The sequence below is a fragment of the Natrix helvetica genome, assembly GCF_964273705.1.
Source record: "Natrix helvetica genome assembly, chromosome: 2".
In the NCBI taxonomy this organism is placed as follows: domain Eukaryota; kingdom Metazoa; phylum Chordata; class Lepidosauria; order Squamata; family Natricidae; genus Natrix; species Natrix helvetica.
This window is the reverse complement of record NC_138552.1, coordinates 52,080,810-52,102,900: the sequence shown is the minus strand read 5'-3', so window position 1 is coordinate 52,102,900 and position 22,091 is coordinate 52,080,810. Positions and strand designations below refer to the sequence as shown.

The following is a 22,091-nucleotide window of genomic DNA, read 5'->3' as shown; positions in this document are numbered from 1 at the left end:
CCTTTGTAAAAATGACTGTGCATAGCCTTTAGGAGGCTTCCGGAATTCTCCTGGGGGCTGGGGAGGGCAAAAATTGGCAACAAATGGGCCATTTTTTGCTCGTTTTTGCCCCCCCCCCAGCTCCCAGGAACACTCTGGAAGCCTCCTAAAAGCTATGCATGCCCTTTTTTTTGACACAAAATGGGCCCGTTTTCGCAAAAAACAGGCTGTTTGGGGGAGATTTGCAGAGTGTAAAAACTTTTTTTTTTATTTGTCTCTTCAAAATCTTGGTGCGTCTTATACTCTGGTGCATCTTATACTCCGAAAAATACAGTAATTCATGTGTGATCACACATCAAGCCAGTAATGTTTCACCACAGTGCTTATTCCAATTAAAAGACAAGAAGCATGGGTTTTAGGAAATGCACTCTCCTATGTTTATTCCTCATGTATTCCCAGATCTCTGGAGCTATGATGATGGAGAAGATCACTTACCCAAAATAAGATTAAAGGTTAAGGTTCAGATAGATACTTGTTTTTAGGGCAGATGTCATAGTAAGTGAAGAAGCCATAGTAGTGAAGAAGATCAAGTAATGCAGAATGTAATAGTTCAGTCATCTGGGTGTAGCAGCCTCAAGGTTTAAATTCTGCATCTGTTTCTTCCACCATTATGCAGGGATAGACTTATTGCGTCTTATTTCTTAGTCTTCAGTACAGAGGATGACTATGCCAGATATTGATCATTGATCTATCTGAATCTAATTTTTTTGTGTGTGTGTGGGGGGGGGGGCTTGGCAGCTTTAATCCCTACACTATTAGTTGATGTCCAAAAATGACAGTTCCAACTAGAGGTCTTATAAAGCCATCTACTTCAAAATTTACATTTTAAACATTTGCTGTGACCAGAATTTGGAGAACGTGTTTTTGTGAAAGAATTGGAACAGTATGTTGTTAAACCTCTTATGCCCTAATTTCTAACTTTTTGAAATTATCATGGCTTAATGGATAGTTTGGAAACTCCATAGGAGACTTCAACCTGAAAGTGTATTTATTATGTGATATATCTTTTCATTAACATTAATTCCATTTCCTATTTTTGCCTTGCATGTATGAGAAAGAATATCAGTGGCACAATCCAAAAACTACTCATAATATTCACATCAACTCTTAAATCACAGACTCCTTATTAAGGGCAGCTCAAAGCACTGCAATTTATAATCATCATACCTGTAGCACTTCTTATAGTGTTGGTTTACATGTACAACAGGGGTGTCAAACTTGTGTTGTCACGTCATCATGTGATGTATCATAACTTTTTTCCCCTTCACTAAACTAGGGGTGGGCGTCGCCAGCATGTGACGCATCTGACCCGCGGGTTTGACCGCCCTGATGTACAGCATTGGGAAAATTACATCAGCAGCATGATATAGTACTAGATTTTCTCACACAGCTGTGAATTTATGTAATAGAATTTGCTTCTGCATTATTACAAACAGCTGAACATAAGGGCTATATTTACATACTGCATGGAGTAAATCAGAACATTGTCATACCCCATGAACTTAATTTAACTGTTATTTAAATAGACAATTCACCTGGCTTTTTTTGTTGTGTGGTAACTGATTGGTATTCGTTTACCTGGCATAGAATATCATTCTTTTTCCAGGAAAGGGACATTATATATTTCATTATTTGATAGCAAAGCAAATGCCTAATAAATGGTATCTAGGCTCAGAAAGTGTTGTAAATAGCATGTCAGCAGTAAAAATAATAGCATTTCCTGAAGTTTTTCTAAATAAATTGTGAATAGATGGCAAAATTAACATTAAATGCATGCAGGCCATTGTGTCTGTGTAATATTTATTCAAGCCAAAATGCAGAATCTTAGATTTGACTAGAAGATGCTTTTTTAAAAAAATGTGCATACTGTAGAGCTTGGTATTTGCTCCAGTACTTCTATAATAGAAGTAAAATCTACTACAGATTTCTAGCTTAATGCTGCTAGCAATCCCTTTTCTGTTTGTTTATAATAAGAAAGTTTGTTTGTCTTAGATTTTTAACTGTTAGTTCTAGTTTAGGAGGTTGATTGCAAAGAAACTGCTCAATCCCCAGTAGTTTCAAGAATCCGCAGATTTTGGTAGAAAATAGTAGCAAAATATTTTCTGACTCTTTTAATAAAAACAATGATGCAATTCCATATTCTTCTTCCTAGAAACTAGACAATTAGAACCATTAAACTTAATGAGGCTCAGAAAACATGCATTGGATTATAGGTACAGGACTTGAGCAGACTTGCACTGGATGTTTCTTTTTAAAGGACTGAATATATAGTTGATACTGTATAGGTTCATATATATTTTATATACTTTTTTTTCTAATCTAGACCTAAGAATTTGGTTTCAAGATGTTTCTATTTTATGAGGAAGGGAGGAGAATCCAGATGTTTCAACTCTCCCATGCTTTCCCACTACTTTTGTTTTGTTTTAGCCAATGGGATTACATGCACAATCTATCTTTTGATTGGTGGCATTAAGAGCCATCACTTTGAAAATATCCCATTACTGCATCTTTTCTTTTTTTTCCCTTAAAGGGTAACGCCAATAATGAGATGTATGACAACAACCTGTTAGCGTTCCTGTGAGTTGATGGCTCTCCAGATTCAACTAGTTAAAACCAATTACTATTCAGTATGATTTAGGAATGTGTCATTACAACTGGATGGTATCCAGGCTTGATTCAACATTTTTTTTCAGGAATAAAATTATAATTTTTAAAGAAATTAAACAGGGCTTCTTCATGCTTCCTCTTTTTGTTCTATCTTTATGAAGTATTCAGATGACAATCTGGCAGAATATAATCCAAACTGCTATGCCATTGATCTGAATTTCTTGTCAGTTTAAATAGATGTTTGGAAATCACTTTGCAGGCTTAAGTGAGAATTCCATTTAAGGTAAAGGGGGGGGGGGGAGATGTAAGAAAGATGTTTGTAGTGTAAGAACAAATGCAAATTGCTTTTCTGTATTATAATAGAGATGATTTATATTTATGTATTAAAGTGTTTAGATCAAAATCGTTTTGTGTGTTTCTTAAAACTGAACAAATAGATTGGTTTATCTAATAATATATACATATCTAATTACCTAAATTGATTCATGCCACTGATTCAGTAAAATGGACAGCACTAATGTATTCTGAGCGCATTGGTATGATTAGGAGAGCAGAAACTTTCCCAACTACCCTCTATATATTTCCCAATGAAAAATTCCATTGGTGTGAAAGCCCATTTAGGGTTAGGCTCCATGAACTCAGGCAGCAGAATGGATGTCACCAACGGATTCCCAAAACATCAGAAAGATCAGGACGGCTAAGACTTTTCAGTTCTGCTGTATCTATGTTTCCGGGTAAAATCCATGAGAAAATACTGCAATGGGTGTCAAATCCACTAAGGGCTAGGATTAATTCACCATAGCTTCTGACAACAAAATGAACATCACAAAAGGATCCCTAGCACATTGGTATGATTAGGAGGGCGGAGACTTATCAAGTCTCACCTGTTTCCTGGTAAAATATATGGGAAAATTCCAATGGGCTGGGGGGAACCACTTAAGGTTAGGATTAGCTTTCCTTGAATTCAGACTGAGATAGAAACATCAAAAATGGATACATAGCCCTTCAGTAAGCCCAGGAGGGCACTGACTTTTCAAGTCTGACCTATATATGATTCCTGGTAAAATACATGGAAAATCCAAATGGGCGGGGAAACCCACTTAGGGTTAGGGCTGCTTGAGTTCAGAATCAGATATAGACACCACCAAGGATTCATACTCAACTGGTAAGCCCAGGAAGGCACTGATGTTTTGAGTCTGTCCTATCTTGGTTTACTGGTAAAAAAGATGGAAAAAATCCCATAGGGGGAAAAAAAACATTTAGGGTTAGGGTTAGATCTTGAATTTGCATTGAAAAATGGACATCGCCAACAGATTCGTAGCCTGTCTGTAAGCTTAGGAGGGCGCTGATATTTCTTGACTACCTTATGTTTCCTGGTAAAATACATGGGAAAATCCCAATAGGTGGGCAAACTCATTTAGGGTTACGACTAGGTGTCTTTGAGTTCAGAATGAGATATAAACATAACCAATGGATTCGTAACCAACTGGTAAGCTTAGGAGGGTGCTGAGTTCTTGAGTGTCCTATCTAGCTTTCCTGGTAAAAAAAAGATGGGGGGAAACCGGTGGGGGGAACCGAGTTAGGGTTAGGTCTTGAATTTGCACTGAAAAATGGATGTCGCCAACAGATTCATACACTATCATTAAACTTAGGAGGGTGCTGACTTTTCGAGTATGCTCTATATTTCTGGGTAAAATCCATGTGAATATCCTAGTGGGTGGGCAAACCTATATAGGTGTAGGGTTAAATCTCTTTGAATTCAGACTGAGATATGGACATCAAGAACGGATTTATAGCCCTTTGATAAGCTTAGGAGGGCACTGACTTTTTGAGTTTTTCCTATTTAGGTTTGCTGGTAAAAAAATGCCAAAATCCAATAGGACAAAAAACCCACTTAGGGGTAGGGTCTCCTTGAATTCGCACTGAAAAATGGACATAGCCAATTCATGCACAGACTATCAGTAATATTAGGAAGGTGCTGACTTTTCTTGTCTGCTTTATCTATGCTTCCTGGTAAAATGCAGGGGGAAACCCTAATGGTCGGTTAAACCCACTTAGGGTTTAGAGTTCCTTGAATTCCGACTGAAATATGGACACAACCAATGGATTTGTAGTTCATCAATAACCTTAGGAGGGATGGACTTTTTGAGTTTGCCCTACTTCCTGGTAAAATACATGGAAAAATCCCAATGGGCTGGCAAACCCACAGAGTTAGGGCTAGGTCTCCTTGAATTCCGACTGAAATATAGACATCACCAATGGATTCATTGTCCATAGGAAAGTTTAGGAGGGTGATGACTTTTTGAGTCTGTCTTATCTAGCTTTCCCGGTTAAAAAAAAGATAGGGAAAACCCAATGGGGGGGGGGGAACACCCACTTAGACTTATGGTAAGGTCTTCTTGAATTTAGACTAAAAATGTTTGTTTCCAATGAATTACTATTCCATTGGTAATCTTAGAAGGGTGCTGACTTTCCTTGACTGCTGTATCCATGTTTCATGGTTAAATACATGGGAAAATCCCAATGGGGAGGTGTAACCCACTCAGGTTCATGGTTAGGGCCCCTTGAATTCAGACTGAGATATGGACATCAAGAAGACATAGTCCTTCGATAAGCTTAGGAGGGCACTAACTTTTCAAGTCTGCCCTATCTAGGTTTCCTGGTAAAAAAGATGAAAAATCCCATAGGGCAAAAAAGCTCACTTAAGGTTAGGTCTCCTTAAATTTGCATTGAAAAATGGACATTGCCAATGGATTTGTAGCTTTTCAGTAAGCAAAGGAGGATGCTGACTTTTCTTGTGTGTGCTATCTGTTTCCTGGTGAAATATATGGCAAAATCCCAATGGGTGGGCAAACCAACTTAGCGTTAGGTCTCCCTGAATTCAAACTGACACCAACAGATTCATAGCCCATCGATTAGTTTAGGAAGTTGCTGACTTTTCAAGTGTGCCCCATCTCTGTTTCCTGGTAAAATCCCATTGGGATCCCACTTAGGTTTACGATTAAGCCTTCAAGAATTTAGAGAGCAAAATGGACATAGCCAATGGCATTCTAGTACATTGTTATGCTTACTAAAGTTCCTACCTTTCGAGCCCACCCTACATGATTAGATGTATGTTAGATATCCTGGTTACGTGACATAATACTTTGGAAAATGCCATTGGGTAGCAAGTCAACTTAGAGCACCATAAATTTGGATAGTGAAATGGACATCACCAACAGATTCATGGTGCATTAGTATCCCTAGGAGTTTGCTAAGTTTTTGAGCCTTCCTAATCTGTCTCCCAGTAAATTTATGGGAAAAACCCATTGAGGGGCAAATCTACATAGGGCTACAGTTGGGTCTCCCTGAATTGAAAAAGTGAAATGCAGTTTGCCAATGAATTCCTAGCGCATTGGTATGCTTAGGATGCTGAGTTTTCTAGCCTGCCTAACTACGTCTCTCAGTAAAGTAGATGGGAAAATCCCAATGGAGGGCAAACCTATTGGGGGTTGGCGTGAGATGCCCATGAATTTGGGGAGTGAAATGGGCATGTCCAATGGATTCATAATGTATCATTATGCTTAGGATGGCTCTGATGTTTTGAGCTCACCCTATCTAGGTTTTTTTTTTTTTTGGTAAAATACATGAGAAAATCCCATTGAGTGGTAAATCCATTTAGGGTTAATGTTAGGTCTCAATGAATTTAGTGATTGAAATGGACATTGTTAATAGATTTGTGGTGCATTGGTTTGTTTAGGAGGCAGGATTAGTCTCCCTTTGTTTGTGAAAAGGATGGGCATGCTCCCTCAGAAAATAAGTTCACACCACCTATTTGTAATACATTATTAGTAACTTGAGAAATTCTTTGGTATTTCAGATATATTTTTATAAAACATGATTTCGTTTGAGCTCATAACTTGATGAATCCTTGGAAACTGACAAAAATAGAAAACTTCCCCATTTCCTTTTGGAACTCTCAAGATCTCACCAAATCTGTCTTCCTCATAATTTGCCAGCCATTTCCTCCAGATATAGCAGAATGTTTACTATTTGGCACATACTAAGTTGGTTGAGGTGTCTTCTCTCTTCTGTCTTCTTGATGTAGCATTTGTAGCAATAGATAGATCTTTGTTATCTTCCTCAACAATATTGGTAATATTTCTGGTTTGGATAGCCTATCCCTCAGAAGGACATGGGTGGGGGGGAGCAGGAGGGAAGCAGATAGCTTCTTGTTTAGAGTTTTTCTTTTGGACTCTCAGAAAAGATGTACAGTATGTTGGATAGGGTTTCTGATTAGCTCCTTGGATAGGGAAATGAGCTGTTCCATATTCATGTCCTGGGGAGAGGCAATCTGTAGCATCTCTTTTCAGATTTCTGGGAGATTTATTTGTTATATTTGGTTTTTTAAAATTTATTTATTTCAGTTTGATGCTGTTTAACTCCAAATGACTGAGCAGTTCATAAAACACCAAATAATTTAAGAATCAACAAGCATCATCAGTATATCGATAATACCAAACCCCAAATCAACACATACTCTTTACCTAGCAGGTAGCAGTTTCATGCAGTTGTTGAATAGGAGGGGAGAGAGAGTGTAGTCCTATATGGCACCTGACAGAGGAAAGGAGTAAGGAATGACCTCCTCCACCTCCTCCTCCAAACAGCTCTGAAGAAAGAAAGGAAGGAAGGAAGGAAGGAAGGAAGGAAGGAAGGAAGGAAGAAAGAAAGAAGAAAGAAAGAAAGAAAGAAAGAAAGAAAGAAAGAAAGAAAGGTTCCATAACACTTCTCTGTGTTGCTTATTTTTTCCAATGAAGACTTGGTCAAGACATGAATCAGTTCTGTTCACCTTATGGTCAAGTCTCAAATATGCTCAATAGACAATGAGAAGGACCAAATGGTGGCAATTCAACAAAGGCATTGACTCCTCAACAACTCTATGGCTTCTACTATGAACTTAGCAATTACTCTTACACAAACCAGGAGTTTTTCCATCCAGAGCTCAGAAACACTGACATCTAAGGAAAGAACATTAAAACATAAGCATAGCACTCCTCAGCCATGGCAAAAAACAGCTGGACGTGCCAAGCTATTTAATAGTAACCTTCAAAAGGCTTCCATAGCTGCCAAAACCTTTTTTTAAAAAAGATTTTCTTAGTTTGTCTTCAGATTCTCTCTTTCTTCTTTGAAAAAACATGAGTCTGCTCTTGACTGTAAACTGCTACTGCATCTCATAACATTGACAGATGCAAGAAATCTGTGTCATTGGTGTGTGGGGCAGGGGGAAATTCATTCAGCATTGTACATTGTGGTCATTGGTGAAAGCAGTCCCCATGCAGAAACTCTATCACACTGTTTGTTGCTGTGTACAGTGGTATATTGCTTTGCTAAAACCAGTGCTCCACTATGTATTCTATGAATTCAAGAGATTTTCCTAGATCCTCTGCTGGTTCTGGTGGGATGGGGTAGGTTTTATCTGCTACTTCCTGGGTTTCCTTCTAGAGCAGGGTTGTCAAACCCGCGGCTCGTGGCCTGGATGCATCACAAACTGGCCACACCCATGCCCAGCTTAGCAAAGGGGGGGGGGAGTCCTGATACGTCATGTGACAATGCCATGACAATGCAAGTTTGACACCCCTGTTCTAGAGAATGTAGTGATTAGCCCAACCAGGTGCCACTAAGTCCCCTATTGATCTCCTTGGTAATGTAATATTTAGAGGCAAAACAAGGTAAAAAAAAGTGACAATACACTCACTCAATGGTCCAGTCTGCTTGTATCTGCTACTCTTTTGCAGTCCTAATCCCTCCCTCCCTTTCTCCCTCCATTCCTTCTTTCCTTCCATTTTCAGCTATAAAGACTGGTGCAAAAACAATGCTGCTGTTCCTGAGAAGTCAAAAGGAAACTTTCAAGGCCCTTACAAGAGAGGAACATTAAAAAGTCAATAATCTCACAGATTTATATAAGAAGTTTTAATGCAGGAATGGGGGGGGGGGTACAGCACCATATCTTGGAAACAATGATATAAAGCTTCAGCCCTCTTAACATTACATTCATTAAGGTGGAGTCTCTGGAATTTATGAATCGCTTTTTCTTAGGCTTTTTCCATCCTGGACTGAGCTGCCACTAGATGATCTACTAATTTTCCTGTTGATTATATCTACATATCCTCTTATTTCTTTTGCAATATCCTCACAATGTATCACTAGTGGTTTCCTCACAAGAGACAGAAAATACATTATTTTTGACTCTGTCAAAAATACTACACCAATAATTAAGACAATCCTGTCACCTTCATCAATCTGATGACCAAGAATTTGATGGCAAGCCAGTTCTACACTTTTGCCAAAAATCCCTATACCTTTGGCAAATCATACAAATATGTTTGGAAAGAGGTAAGAGGCCCCATCTTAATCCCAGTCTGGAAAATCCTTCTCTAGTTATTGAACGAAACTTCCATAACTAGATCTAGAATATTGATGTAGCTGGACCAAAGAATGTCACTGATACTATTATTATGAAAAAAATGAATTTCTTGCTTGACAAGTCATAAGCAATCAAAACATGGAATGTGGGAAACGTAAGGAAAACAATATATATGTATTGGAATTAATGAGTAACCAGTAAATATCAATGTTATATCAATGTATGCACCAGTGGTGGGTTTCTGCTGGTTCGCACCGGCTCGGCAGAACCGGATGGTGAAAGTTACCGATCCGGTGAGAAGAGGTACGACCGGTGGACCAGGAAGTAACTTCCAGAACGCCTGCCCCAGCCCTGTCGCTCGCTCCCCCTCCGCCCATCTGCACTATCCTAGCCCAAGTTGGTGTCAAATCAAATACCTGAGAGTAGAGGTGGTGAACTGAGAAGCATGGAGAGGTCCAGCAGCACAATCCACCAGACAGCAGCGGCAAGGTCAGGAGTTTTCTCCTGGATTCCCCTCTGTCCTCCGATCTCCCAAAGTTCTTTCCCCAACGTGTGATAGCTTTCTACTGGATTCCCCTCTGTCGTGCCTCCTCCGATCTCCCAAGGTTCTTTCCACAGTGTGCGATAGGTTTGTACTGGATTCCCCCGTCTTGCCTCCTCCGATCTCCCAAGGTTCTTTCCTCAGTGTGCGATAGCTTTCTACTGGATTCCCCTCTGTTGTGCCTCCTCCAATCTCCCAAGGTTCTTTCCCCAGCGTGCGATAGGTTTCTACTGGATTCCCCTCTGTCTTGCCTTCTCTGATCTCCCAAGGTTCTTTCCTCAGTGTGCGATAGCTTTCTACTGGATTCCCCCGTCTTGCCTCCTCCGATCTCCCAAGGTTCTTTCCTCAGTGTGCGATAGCTTTCTACTGGATTCCCCTCTGTCGTGCCTCCTCCGATCTCCCAAGGTTCTTTCCCCAGCGTGCGATAGGTTTCTACTGAATTCCCCTCTGTCTTGCCTCCTCCTATCTCCAAAGGTTCTTTCCTCAGTGTGCGATAGCTTTCTACTGGATTCCCCTCTCTCTTGCCTCATCCGATCTCCCTAATTTCGGCCTTAATCCTCCAGTTGTCTATTTTTGGGAGGTTTTCCCCTCTCTTCCCCGCCCCCTTCATAGGAGTCCCAAATTTTTTTGCCACACGGCTTGGGGTGGTGGTGGTCATGTGACTGAGTGTGCATGAGTGATGTCAAGTTGGCCATACCCACCCAGTCACAAGACTGCCAAGCCACGCCCACAAAATAGGCCACACCCACAGAATAGGTTCTAAAAAAAATTGAAACCCATCACTGGTATGCACCTACTAGAGATGCAATGAAAAAAATTATGGTATGGAATGTTATGGTAAATTGCAAGAAATGACATGTTACAGCTAATATGTGCATGGAATGCTGGGAGAAATGGTGGAATCTGGAATTATATAAAATAAGGATTAGATAAATTTAATAATGCAGAAATAGATCAATTTTAAGAATAACACTCTTCAACAGCTCCTTCAAGCAACATGAACAGAATCTTTATAAACTGATGTCACCAGATGGACAGTATCAGAATGAAATGAATGAAACTGGCATATAATAGGAAATTTAAAAATTCAGCCAAGATACTTTTAGTGAGGATAGTGGGAATATGAACAAATAATGTATGTGTGAAAACTAACAAAATTACAGAGTGTTAAAGAAATATGAAGCCTTTCACAATTAGTAGTTGCCCAGGGGTGGTCCAATATTGGGTTAAAAAAAAACCACCAGACCAAAATAATAAATGAAACAAAAGACCTAGAGCAGGGCTGCTAAACTCATGGCCCGTGGGCTGGATGCATCATGTGCATCCAATGGTGGAGGGACTAGGCTGGCTATTATCCCCAGGGGCCTGCTCCGCAATCTGGATGACTGGAAGGGACTTGGGGGCTCTTCACTCACCACCCAGGGGAACTTGGCACGCAAATGCCTTAGCGCTCCACAGGGGGAGCCACTGAAGGTAGCAGGCAGGAGTAATAAATTGAAAGCAGTCTCTCAGGTGCGAGTTAATCTCACTCCCAGCACCAGCGCAGATGCAGAACTAACGAGCCTGACCCCCGATGCTAAGGAAGAGCTCGAGCCGCGGGGAGCAATCCCCCAATAAAGACCCCGCCGGAGGACAGGACAAGAAGTCTGCAGCGGCGATCAGCAGGGAGCAGGGCAGGAAGAGAGGCACCGGCAGGCAGAAACACGCAGGAAAGGAAACGTGAAACCAAAATGGCAGCCGTGCCAAAAAAAGCAAAAAAACACCTATTGGACCTGTTGGGGTTTTTTGGACTAGTTTGGACTTCTTATCAACGCGTACAGTTCCACGCCTTCATTGAAAATCTGGCAAGTCAAGGCAACACCAGAGGCGTGGCTAAAGTTTCAATTCAGTCCTGGGCAGATTGGCTAAGTTTAACCCATTGCTTGGACTCTCCAAGCAGTGTACTGGAAAAAGAGCATATATAGAACTTTCTGCTCAAGAGGTTATTGATCTCAATAGAATTAAAGAAGGTGTATTGTTTAGATATGAGGTTACCAAATGAAGTCTCAACGGTATCTATATGATCTACAAGGAGTTAGAGAATTTGGGGCATATTTAGCACATTTAGGCAGAAAATGTCTAAAGCCAGAAATACACATGATAACTTTGACAGTTATCCTCTGCCATGTATTGTATGCTGATGAATTAACAGACAAATTGGGCAATGCTAGCTATCTCTCAAAATTTGGCCTGATGAAGGGTTATTGACAGATTCTATTAGGAAAGAAATCTATAAAAATGGTACTTGCTAGGTCTTTCAAGGTCTTTCGCAAGTTACAAATGCCTTTTGGGTTGCATGGGGTACCCCAAACCCTCCAAAAGCTAATGAATAAAATACGTACAGGACGAGGTAGTTAGTGTGGAGTGTTATTTAATGACGTAGTCATATCTATCAAAATCGGGGAGAAACACTTAAAATAGTTTTAAAAAGTCGTAACTTGCTTAAAGAAGGTGTGGCTATAAGTATCAAGTGGGGTTTACATCAGAGGTGGGTTCCTACCGGTTTAGCCGAACTGGTAGTAACTTGGTGGCCTGGGTCGCTGGAACTGGCAGTGACCCAGGCCTGCCACGCCCCCGAACCGGTTCTCCTGCGGCGCCACCATCTTGATTTTTGGTTCTGCCGCATGTGCAGAATAATTTTCATTGCAGAAATGTAAGGGTTTCCCCCCTTTTTTTAATGTTTTGCGCACGTGCAGACCTTTTTAGGTGCAAATGCGCATACAGGTCAAACCGGCAGCAATGCTGGCAGCAACCCACCCCTGGTTTATATAGGTTAGTATTTAGGATACACGCACAGTAGGAAATGAGAAAGTAAAACAAAATATATAAAAGTTAGCAACCTTAGAGAAAAAGATTGACCCCAAACAAAAAGGAAGTCAAGTCGTTTTTAGGTTTGGTAGGCTACTATTCCCAATTTCACAACTGGTCTCAAGCTTTTAGAGACCTTATATGGAAGACAAAACCCAATAAAATGCATTGGACTCTTAAATGTGAGCAAGTTTTTAAGGATTTGAAAGTGCCTTATGCAGCAAACCTGCTCTATGCAGAATCAACTTGGATAGACCCTTTACAGTGTTCATTGATGCAAATAGAATAAGACTAGGAGCAGCCCTAGTACAGAACGATACAATGGAGATCACCCTGTCATAGACTTGGTTGAGAAACTGGCCCCAGAACAGCAGACATATAGCACCGTCGAAAAAAAGGCCTTGACACTATGGTGGCACTAGGAGGAGGAGCTTAAAGTCTTTCTACGGGGATGAAATTTCAAAATCATCACTGACCAGCCTACAACCGTACGAGTTTACATTCAGTATCAAGCTGGAAAAAGCAATATCCAAGCAGACTACATATCGTGCAATGGAATGTCAACCCTAAGCCTCTTGCAAACAGCTAACAAAGATAACAGGCTGAATAGGTAAAGGGTCGTCCCTCAGTTAAAGGGAGAAGGAATTTGGCAGGAAAAATTTAAAGCTTTCCTTTTTTATGGATAGTGCCCCTGGGACTTTAAGTTTAAGTTTATTTGATTTATAGACCGCCCCCTCTCCCCAAAGGGAGTAAGGACAACTCCTGTATTGCATGGAGATAAAAGAGGATCACTGAAGGCAAACGGCCTGGCTGTCAGTGGAATAGAGAAAGGCAAGGGTGTTAAGAGAGTTAAAGCAGCCAGCTGTGTGTTGAGATGGTGAGACTAAAACAATTGGAGCGAGCAAAGAGACCCAATACCTCCTATAGTTGAGAAAGGAGTATCTTATAGCCTCAGAAGCCTTTCAAAGATGCAGATCAGCTATAGCCAGCTAGCAACAAGTACCGTAATTATTTCCTGTGTCTTATAAACAGATAAAGCCAAAGAAGCAATTCAGTAAAACAGAACAATTAAAAAACTACTTCATATTTTAGTGGCACCTAACAAGGTGTAGGGGCTGGGGTAGAAGGATAATACAGGACTATGTGTAAAAGACACAAAGTCTTAAGTAAAAGGAGCAGAATCCTACTTCTTAAATGTGAGGGTTAAATAAAAAAACTGTGGCAATAATATTTTATTGTTGGAAAAAGTGGACAATCAACATAAGGAAAAGGGTTAGTTTATTAAATATTGTTCCTTTTCACTTAGAGCTACATCATTATCATTTATACATATGTTATTAGGCACATAAGTAGATTCGTTGTATATATTAGGTTTAATAGATTATAAATATCATATTTTGTTTAAGAAACCATTTAATGAAAATGAAGAAAAGCACTCAATCTTTTGATCTGTGGTTTGTACCATAACTTGGAACTGTCTCGCAAATAATGAGATAGAAAAATAAGACTCAGAAACCATCTAAGCAGCCAGAATGTAAAAATGCAACGAACAAACGAACAAACAAACACTTAACTTATGTAGAAATGAACCCGAGGAGCAATGGGCATAAATAAGAGATAGTAAGAAATCCGAAGCAGGAAAAGCAAAACCAGCCTTTCAAAGGAGAAAAGATTCAACTACTTTGCAGAACAAGCAATTGATAGTAAAAAATAAATAAATAGAGAATTAAGATCTTGGTGAGCAAGAAGGATATACAGTATAACAATGAAACATAGGATAGCAAAGTTAAATGAAAAAGGACAAGGGACAATTGAAAAATGAGAATACCATTCAGAAGTGCCAACAAATAGAGATAAAAGAAAAATAAGAATTCTTTTTTTATAAGGTCAAAGAAATTGTAAGAAAATGTTCAACTAGGCAGTCACAGAAGGTAGAAAATGGAGGCAAGTGTGCTTAAAAACTTCTGAAACTCTTTAGGGCAGGAATATAGAATGACAGATCACTTGTAGTGGGAATATAGTCAAGAATTCTACTTGAAATTGAAGTATGCAGATGAGGAAACATATAATGTGCTAAGAGTCTGGGTCAGTCAATGTGGAACAAGACTATGGATTAGAGACTTACATACCTGTAACAGCTAAAGAACAAAGCTGTAGAGGGAGACAGAAATGCCAAATTACTAAGGCAGGTTTGTGAAAAGGCAGAGGGACAGGGGAACAAGCAGCTAATATAAAATAGATAATGAAGAGCAAAAAATAAAAGAAATGTATCCTTGCTTAAAGTTTAAATCAGCACTGGAAATTAAAATACTAATGTTTTGAGAAATTCTTATTACACCATTTTATCAACCAAAGAATTATAATTATTGTGCATGTTAAAATGGAAAATAAAAAAATAAAATATCAAGATGAATATTAAATATTAAGACAACCAAAACAATGACAATGAGGAAGTGAAGGCTTGATGGTTTGTTTTCTTGAAATAAATACTACTCTAGATCAGTGTTTCTTAAAGAGTGATCCTAGGACCCTTAGGGGTACCTCGAGATCCTCTCAGGTTTGCAAAATATTTATCAAGCTATGTTGAAAAATAATCCAATATTAAAATCCCATCAAACAATCCTGAGATTAGTATCCTAAATAATGATAAACATAACCCATACAAACAAAAACTCTTTTGGGTCCTCCATAATTTTTTTAAAGTGGGAAGGGATACTTTGAGGGGAAAAATAGTTTAAAAAACACTGCTCTAGATAAAAATGGACAATGTGCTGGAAAAGTAAAAAAGGAGGATTATTCTCAGGAAGAAAGAAGTTATAGGAAGGAATGAAAAATTAAACAGAATAGTTTAAATACTGATCTTTTTAGTGGCATTGTATAACTCCGAATATTGAGAAAAATTGAGGTACAGTCCTTCGAGTTTAAAATTTTGGGAATGTTACTAAACCATTCCTGTTCCAAATGAAGGCTGATTGTTCCCTTAAGACAATGAACAGTAAACAAAAATTCACATATTGTATTCTGATACAAGAGGGGAAAAGGTTAGAAAAAACATGGTACTTGATCAGAATGAAGAAAATAAAGTTGATTAGATGGGCTTAAGGAGACTGCTGAATTTTTACTAAAAAGTGAACTGGAGTGACTTGTCTCAGTAGCACCTAATTGAGATTCCTTGGTATTAAAATGCTGGCTTTTTGTAGACAATTTAAAATGTAATGTAATTATTTAGTGACCACAATTGGGACTGGCAACAGTAGTTAAGCAAAGGAGGTGCTAAATGAAACTGAGTTTATCATCTTACTTCAGCTTTCCTCTGCTTTACAGATCTGCGAAGATCGTAAATGCAAGAACTGGTCATAACATTACTTTTTCCTTACTGTTGTAACTGAGAACAATTGATAAATGAGGTCTATTTGTATGTTTCATCAAATACTAATTTTATAGTAGAATCTCAGTGGAAAATGTGCAGCATAATCTTATAAAAACCAATAAATTACCAATTATACCCTGTCTTTCCACACTTGCTAGAACTAAAATACACAGATACATTCATATAGCAAAATTAATGAAAGCAAATTCATGAAAGCAATAACCTTATAATTGTGCTATCTAAACCATCAATGCAAGCCATGGTGAAAACTACTAAAGTAATTCACTTTAGTAGTTTTCATTGATTCATTTCAATGGGGCATGCATTTAACTACACCTAGAAGCTATGATATGATGGTTTGAATATCTACACAGATTTCCACAGGCCTAGGGAATTTGTATATATCATTCAGCATGTGAAAGAGGGAATGATTTTGAGTTCAGATAATGCAGTTTCACCAAACGTCTGTGTCTGTGTGTGTGTGTGTGTACGTACTTCTTCATATATATGAAGTGCTTTAGATATTGCTGGAGGTTTATTATAGTTGTTATTAATTTACTGTCTAAATCATTTACTCCAGGAAAGAAATGTAGTTGTCAATACAGATATTAAGCCACCTTTTTCAACTCACAAAAATAAGCTCTTGCAATGATTCCTTGTGCTTGCTCCAATTATTCCTTGTGTGAAACAAATATTTCTCATGTTCTTATTCATGCATTCAGAATAACATTGTATATTTTAGAAAAGCCTATATAATATTTACTGCAGAAACAAACATGTGCTATTTTGTACTAAACCATGATTCTATCATACCTAGCCTCACACAAATAATATTCATTTTCCCTACATTTTAATATAATAAAAAGTTAAAATAATGCATTTCCTTTGCTTCAGAACATGCTCTTGGTTTACTAATAATTGTACTTCCACTGATGGACAATGCTGCTGAAAGCATAATTAAGAAAAGAAAAAAATATTAAACATATTATGTTATTGTGCGTGTACTAAAAAGCAAATGAGACTGTAATTATATACTTAATTAGTTTCTGGGAGGTTGAAATTCTAAAACTATACTCAGTTAACACAGAATATATACAATTAACTCTTTAGGACTTATTTACGAGTAGAAATATATAGAACTGGGCTGTTAGGATAACTGTTGCCTCTTTCTTTGTAAATTTTTTGTATTCAGGAATTCAGATGTTAGAATTACAAAGAAATGTTTCTTGTTAAAAAGCCATTCTGCTGATAGTTCAACTCACATAAACTATATTTAGTAAAGATTGTATACTGACAAGGCACCCCATTCACGTATCCTCTGACTGAGAAAGTTCCTGTATCACCTATCGTATAAGTATTTCTACAGTATGTTGGGTACTCTCCTTCTGGATACCATATATCCTTCTTGCAGTATAATTCTAAAATTTCAGATCAATATTCCCAATTTTCTATAAACAAGGGCACAATTTCATAATGATGACTGATTCTAAGTTTTCTGCAGCATCTTTTCTTCACCCTCTTTGGTTGTGTGCAACTCTTACAGGAATTTGGTTCTGCCAAAGGAATATTTAATTCTGAAATGCCAAATGATAGCTATAAATTAAGACTATACAGAAATGGTTATCAACAGAAGTAAGGCATTCTTAACATCGGCATCAAGATCTTTTCGTCACCCCAATCACTTCTCAATTTTTCAAAGGAACAAACACAATATTTTTGCATATAAATCTCTAAGTTTTCCATCATAACTAATTTTTAAGGTATCATTGATAAATAAAACTCCTTCATAGGCTTTAAAAAAACACTTGATGGATCCTTGTGCCTACTGGATAATTATAAATTTGAAAGGAAGCATATTGGAAAAATGTCACGATGGCTAGAGAATGCCTTTCCTGTGTCAGCAATAACCATCCTGCATTTTATATATTATCTTTTAAACATTCTACATTACTTATTTGCGTTGCTCATAAGATGTGCGCATACTTCCTATTCTCCAATTCACCTGTTGGCATTACTGTAAACATCACTTGATCCACGGCATGCCAACAAAAGACTTTACCGTTTTTCAGAAGCAATCACATGCATTAAAGTTCAGGTCACCAGCTACAGTTGGACTTTACACCTGAAAGCAAAGTCATCCATAATTCATTCGTTGAATGGTAATTTGGCTGGTGTGTGAAATGGGAGGTCTTTGCTAAAAGAAGACATTGCAAGGTTTACGGCTCTCCTCCTTCAGATCCTTTTTCCCGAATTTCCGTTTCCTGAATTATGTGGCATATTGATGACTCTTTTTCTTCTGTATCATCTTCTGAGATTACAAGATGGTTTTCGTTCAGCTTATTGCTGTCATGGGAGCTATGGTAGCTTGCACTTCCAAGACGAGTTGATGCAACAACAGCTTTCACTGCAGCCTGATTTTTTTTAAAGACAAAAGAGAAATCATATATTTCAACATATATGGTATAGCTTGGCTGCACTGAATGTAAGGTAGTTCATCACATATGTAGAAAAACATTATGATATAGCCTTAATGAAGCTAAGTCACAGATCTTCTCATATGTAATATGTGATAAAGTCTAGGTTTACACTGTAAGTAAGTTATGCCCAAGCTTTATTAACTGACATCATTTAACAAAACAATGAATTTTAGTCACATTTGCTGTACTTATATAGAAGAATATGGTAATGCTGTTCTTTAAAAATTTTGAGAAAATGCAGGTACAAAGCACAAAATGTATACATAAAGGAATGGTATAGGCAGATATGCACATGCACATTTGAGTAAAGTTATTTAAAGTGCACTAGGAGAAAGCATGCATTTTCTTGCACATTGTCTCCACTATGCAAACTGATATAAATAAGACTAAAATATACAGCCAGAAAAATGAGGGGGAAAAGTAAACCAAAAAGTTATGCCAAAAACTACAAATAGTACAATGCATTCATAGTTTTGCAATGATATAATAATAAAATAATACTGATGTGATTAAGGCAGACTTCTCCATCCTTGTATGTCCTCCTCTTATAGCAGGAGCATTCAAATTTACATACTACCCGATAGCACTTTGAAGCATTCTCTGGATGGTTTACAATATAAGCATACTGTAACGCATATTTGTATATTCCCCCCAACAATCTGGGTCTTCATTTTACCAACCTTGGAAGGATGAGTCCACCTTGAGCCCTGTCAGGATCAATCTCCGGATTATGAGCAGAGTTTGCCACTATTGCAATTAACCACTGCACCACTAGGGCTCATTATTATAATATGTTAGGACGTCAATCTCCCAGAATCCCGAAAGAATTATACCATTTAGGGAATGAGTCTCAACATATCTCCAGGGCATAATGTTGGGAGAAGATGGAGCCATGAAGCAACCCACACAAAGCAGAGGCTGTGGGGTTAAACCTTTTTCTCCTGACCAGTACCTACTGGAACTGACACTGGACAAAAGAGAGTTACCATAACACTATCCCACCACCAGTTCTTAGCCGGTTCAGAAAATACTATGGTTGCAATAAAAAACATGAAATAGTCAAAATAAAAAAGTTAAACTAATACAGACTAGCATTGCCCCTCTTTTCTATCTCGATACTAGAAAATAAATACACATATTTCTTAAATATAACCCACTGTTTTATAACCCTATAACCCATACACTATTTTAAACTAATTAAGATGAACTCTTGGACTACATCTTCCAAAATATGTGTCCCAAAGTATTGACGACACCTTAATTTTCTGGAAGATAGCCAAGATGACGGAAAAATGCTAAAAATGTTTCTAGAAAAAATACTGCTTTTTAAAAAGATATGTTGTGAAACATTTAACTATAACATTATAGTTAACTATAGCATAATATTTGCATTAATGCAAATATCCTGTTTATGCTCACTGACCCTACTGCAAATGCCTGGAGCAATTTTCAAACTAGCCATCTGTGATTGGTTTACACTTACACTTGTAAGTCTATTATCCAAACATTAGATGATACTTCTGGCCATTTAAAAAAATCAATATAATAGATTTTCTGATTTATTATAATAACGATAAGCTATGAGTCATGGTGGCACAGTGGTTAGAATGCAGTATTGCAGCCATCAGTTTGATTCTCAATGGTTCAAAGTTGACTCAGCCTTCTATCCTTCCGAGGTCGGTAAAAACGAGGACCCAGATTTTTGGAGGCAATATGCTGACTTTATAAACTGCTTAGAAAGGCCTATAAAGCACTATGAAGCAGTATATAAATCTCAGTGCTATTGCTATTTCTATTATATGGCATGAATTTAAACATTGAATTTATTATAAATCAGGATTGTAAGCTCTTATGTTTTAGTCAACTGCACAAAGTCAGTGAATATATCAAGCTATGAGCTATGGCACATTTGACATTAAACATGAATAAGTGTCATGTGAGCATGCTGGCAGCAACTATACTGATATTCCCTTTATAGCAGGGGTGTCAAATTTGTGCGCTGTAGGCCGCATGCATCATGTGCTGCCCCTGCCCGGTTTAGCGAAGGGGAAGTTTGATACGTCACATGAAGCTGCCGTGATGATGCAAGTTTCACACCCCTGCTCTACAGGGTTCACATTTACTTTTAGTTTAAGCAATTAACTACATATAACATTACATTTGGTTCGTGGGAGTATCTCCTGAAGAGAGAAAAATGGTCTTCTGATGAAAATAGTATATCAAAGATTCCCCTCTTTAGAACACCTTCCCTCATCATTCTGTAATATTTCCTGAACTTGTAGAACATATTTTCTCTGAAAGTGATTTTCACAGGAGTTAATTGCCTCAACATGCATTCCAATAGCCTTTTATCCAAGTATGGTTAATGTTGGATTCATCTCAATGTAATTAGGCAGTTTCAGTTTCTGGAATATGCATATGCTTCAGTCAATATTATGACAGGGTTACAAAAATAAAAACTTTCAGTGTTTGTCATTTTAAAAAAAACTATTTTAAACCCTTTTCTCCCTCAAGATATATACCTTCAGTTTACGTCGAGCATTGAATTCTTGGAGTTTCTTTTGAGCTGTATCCATATGAATAAAATTGGCTGCCTTTCCAGTGACCCAAGGATGCTGTAAAGCTTGGAAAGTGGTAAGGCGTTTTTTGGGGTCAAGCACAATTAGTTTCCTAACCTGCATTGATATGAAAAACATAAGGTTAACAAAAACCATTCAATTTCTTCAGTATTTATTTATTTGTTTCCAAAGGTTCTAATCCAGGGGTGTCCAAACTTGGGAACTTTAAGACTTGTGGACTTCAACTCCCAGAATTCCCCAGCCAGCCATGCTGGCTGGGGAATTTTGGGAGTTGAAGTCCACAAGTCTTAAAGTTCCCAAGTTTGGACACCCCTGTTCTAATCTAAGGAGTGATAAATCCAGCAGATCTCATACATCAATATCTTTCTGACAAATGACCGAGCTGTTAGTTCTAGCTGCAATAAACTGGAAAAGCTGAAGTAGAACTTAAACTTTCAACTTTCTTCCCCACCACAGGTAATTGGGATGATATGACAAATCAAAACATTATGATGTCATTTTAAAAACCTCAAAGTTTTCAGTGCTGAAAAAATTGAAACCATATACGGGATCCCTTTTTTCCACTCTAGATATTACATTTATGTTTCTGTATGCATTATGGCTGCTAATTTATAATCATAAATCATGGATGGCATTTTGCAATACAGATATTCAAGATACCAAAGCTATCAATGCATGCTCTGAAACTGAAGCATGATGAAGAAATCATGCTTGTTCCTTTGCCCTCTTTCAAGGCTTCTTTTAAAATCTTATCCGGGGCAAGCAATAGAAGGGAAATAGAATAGAATAACAGAGTTGGAAGCAGTGGTGTGTTCCTCCAGTTCGGATCAGTTCGTCTGAACCGGTAGTGGTTTGGCGGCCTGCGTCGCTGGAAGCGGAGGCAACCCAGGCCTGCCACACCCCCAAACCGGTTCCCTGGTTGGCGCCGCCATCTTGTTTTTCAGTTATATGCATGCGCAGAACAATTTTAATTGCACTGTGCATGCACGTGCAGCACACATCAAATGTGCACACGAGCAAACCATCAGTAGTGTCATCCGGAACCCACCCCTGGTTGGAGGGGACCTTGGAGGCCTTCTAGTCCAACCCCCTAGTTAGGCAGGAAACCCTACACCACTTCAGACAAATGGTTATCCAACATCTTCTTAAAAACTTTGTGTTGGAGCATTCACAACTTCTGGAGGGAAGTTGTTCCAAATTATGCAGACTAGGCAGCTGTTTGGCCATT

At 38.3% G+C, this 22,091-nt stretch overlaps 1 protein-coding gene across 3 annotated transcripts in view; it reads right to left on the bottom strand.

The window, feature by feature from the left end:
* Nucleotides 1-13,186: 13,186 nt before the first annotated feature.
* The window catches only part of CAMK4 (calcium/calmodulin dependent protein kinase IV), a 70,514-nt gene continuing 61,609 nt past the window's right edge, over nucleotides 13,187-22,091 (bottom strand). For all 3 annotated transcript variants that reach the window (XM_081944736.1, XM_081944735.1, XM_081944737.1), the window contains 2 exons: nucleotides 20,807-20,959; nucleotides 13,187-18,218 (listed from right to left, as the gene is read on the bottom strand). In XM_081944736.1, the coding sequence (XP_081800862.1) occupies nucleotides 18,024-18,218; nucleotides 20,807-20,959 (348 nt within the window). In that variant the 3' untranslated portion in view covers nucleotides 13,187-18,023. The remainder of the gene's footprint in view (nucleotides 18,219-20,806; nucleotides 20,960-22,091) is intronic.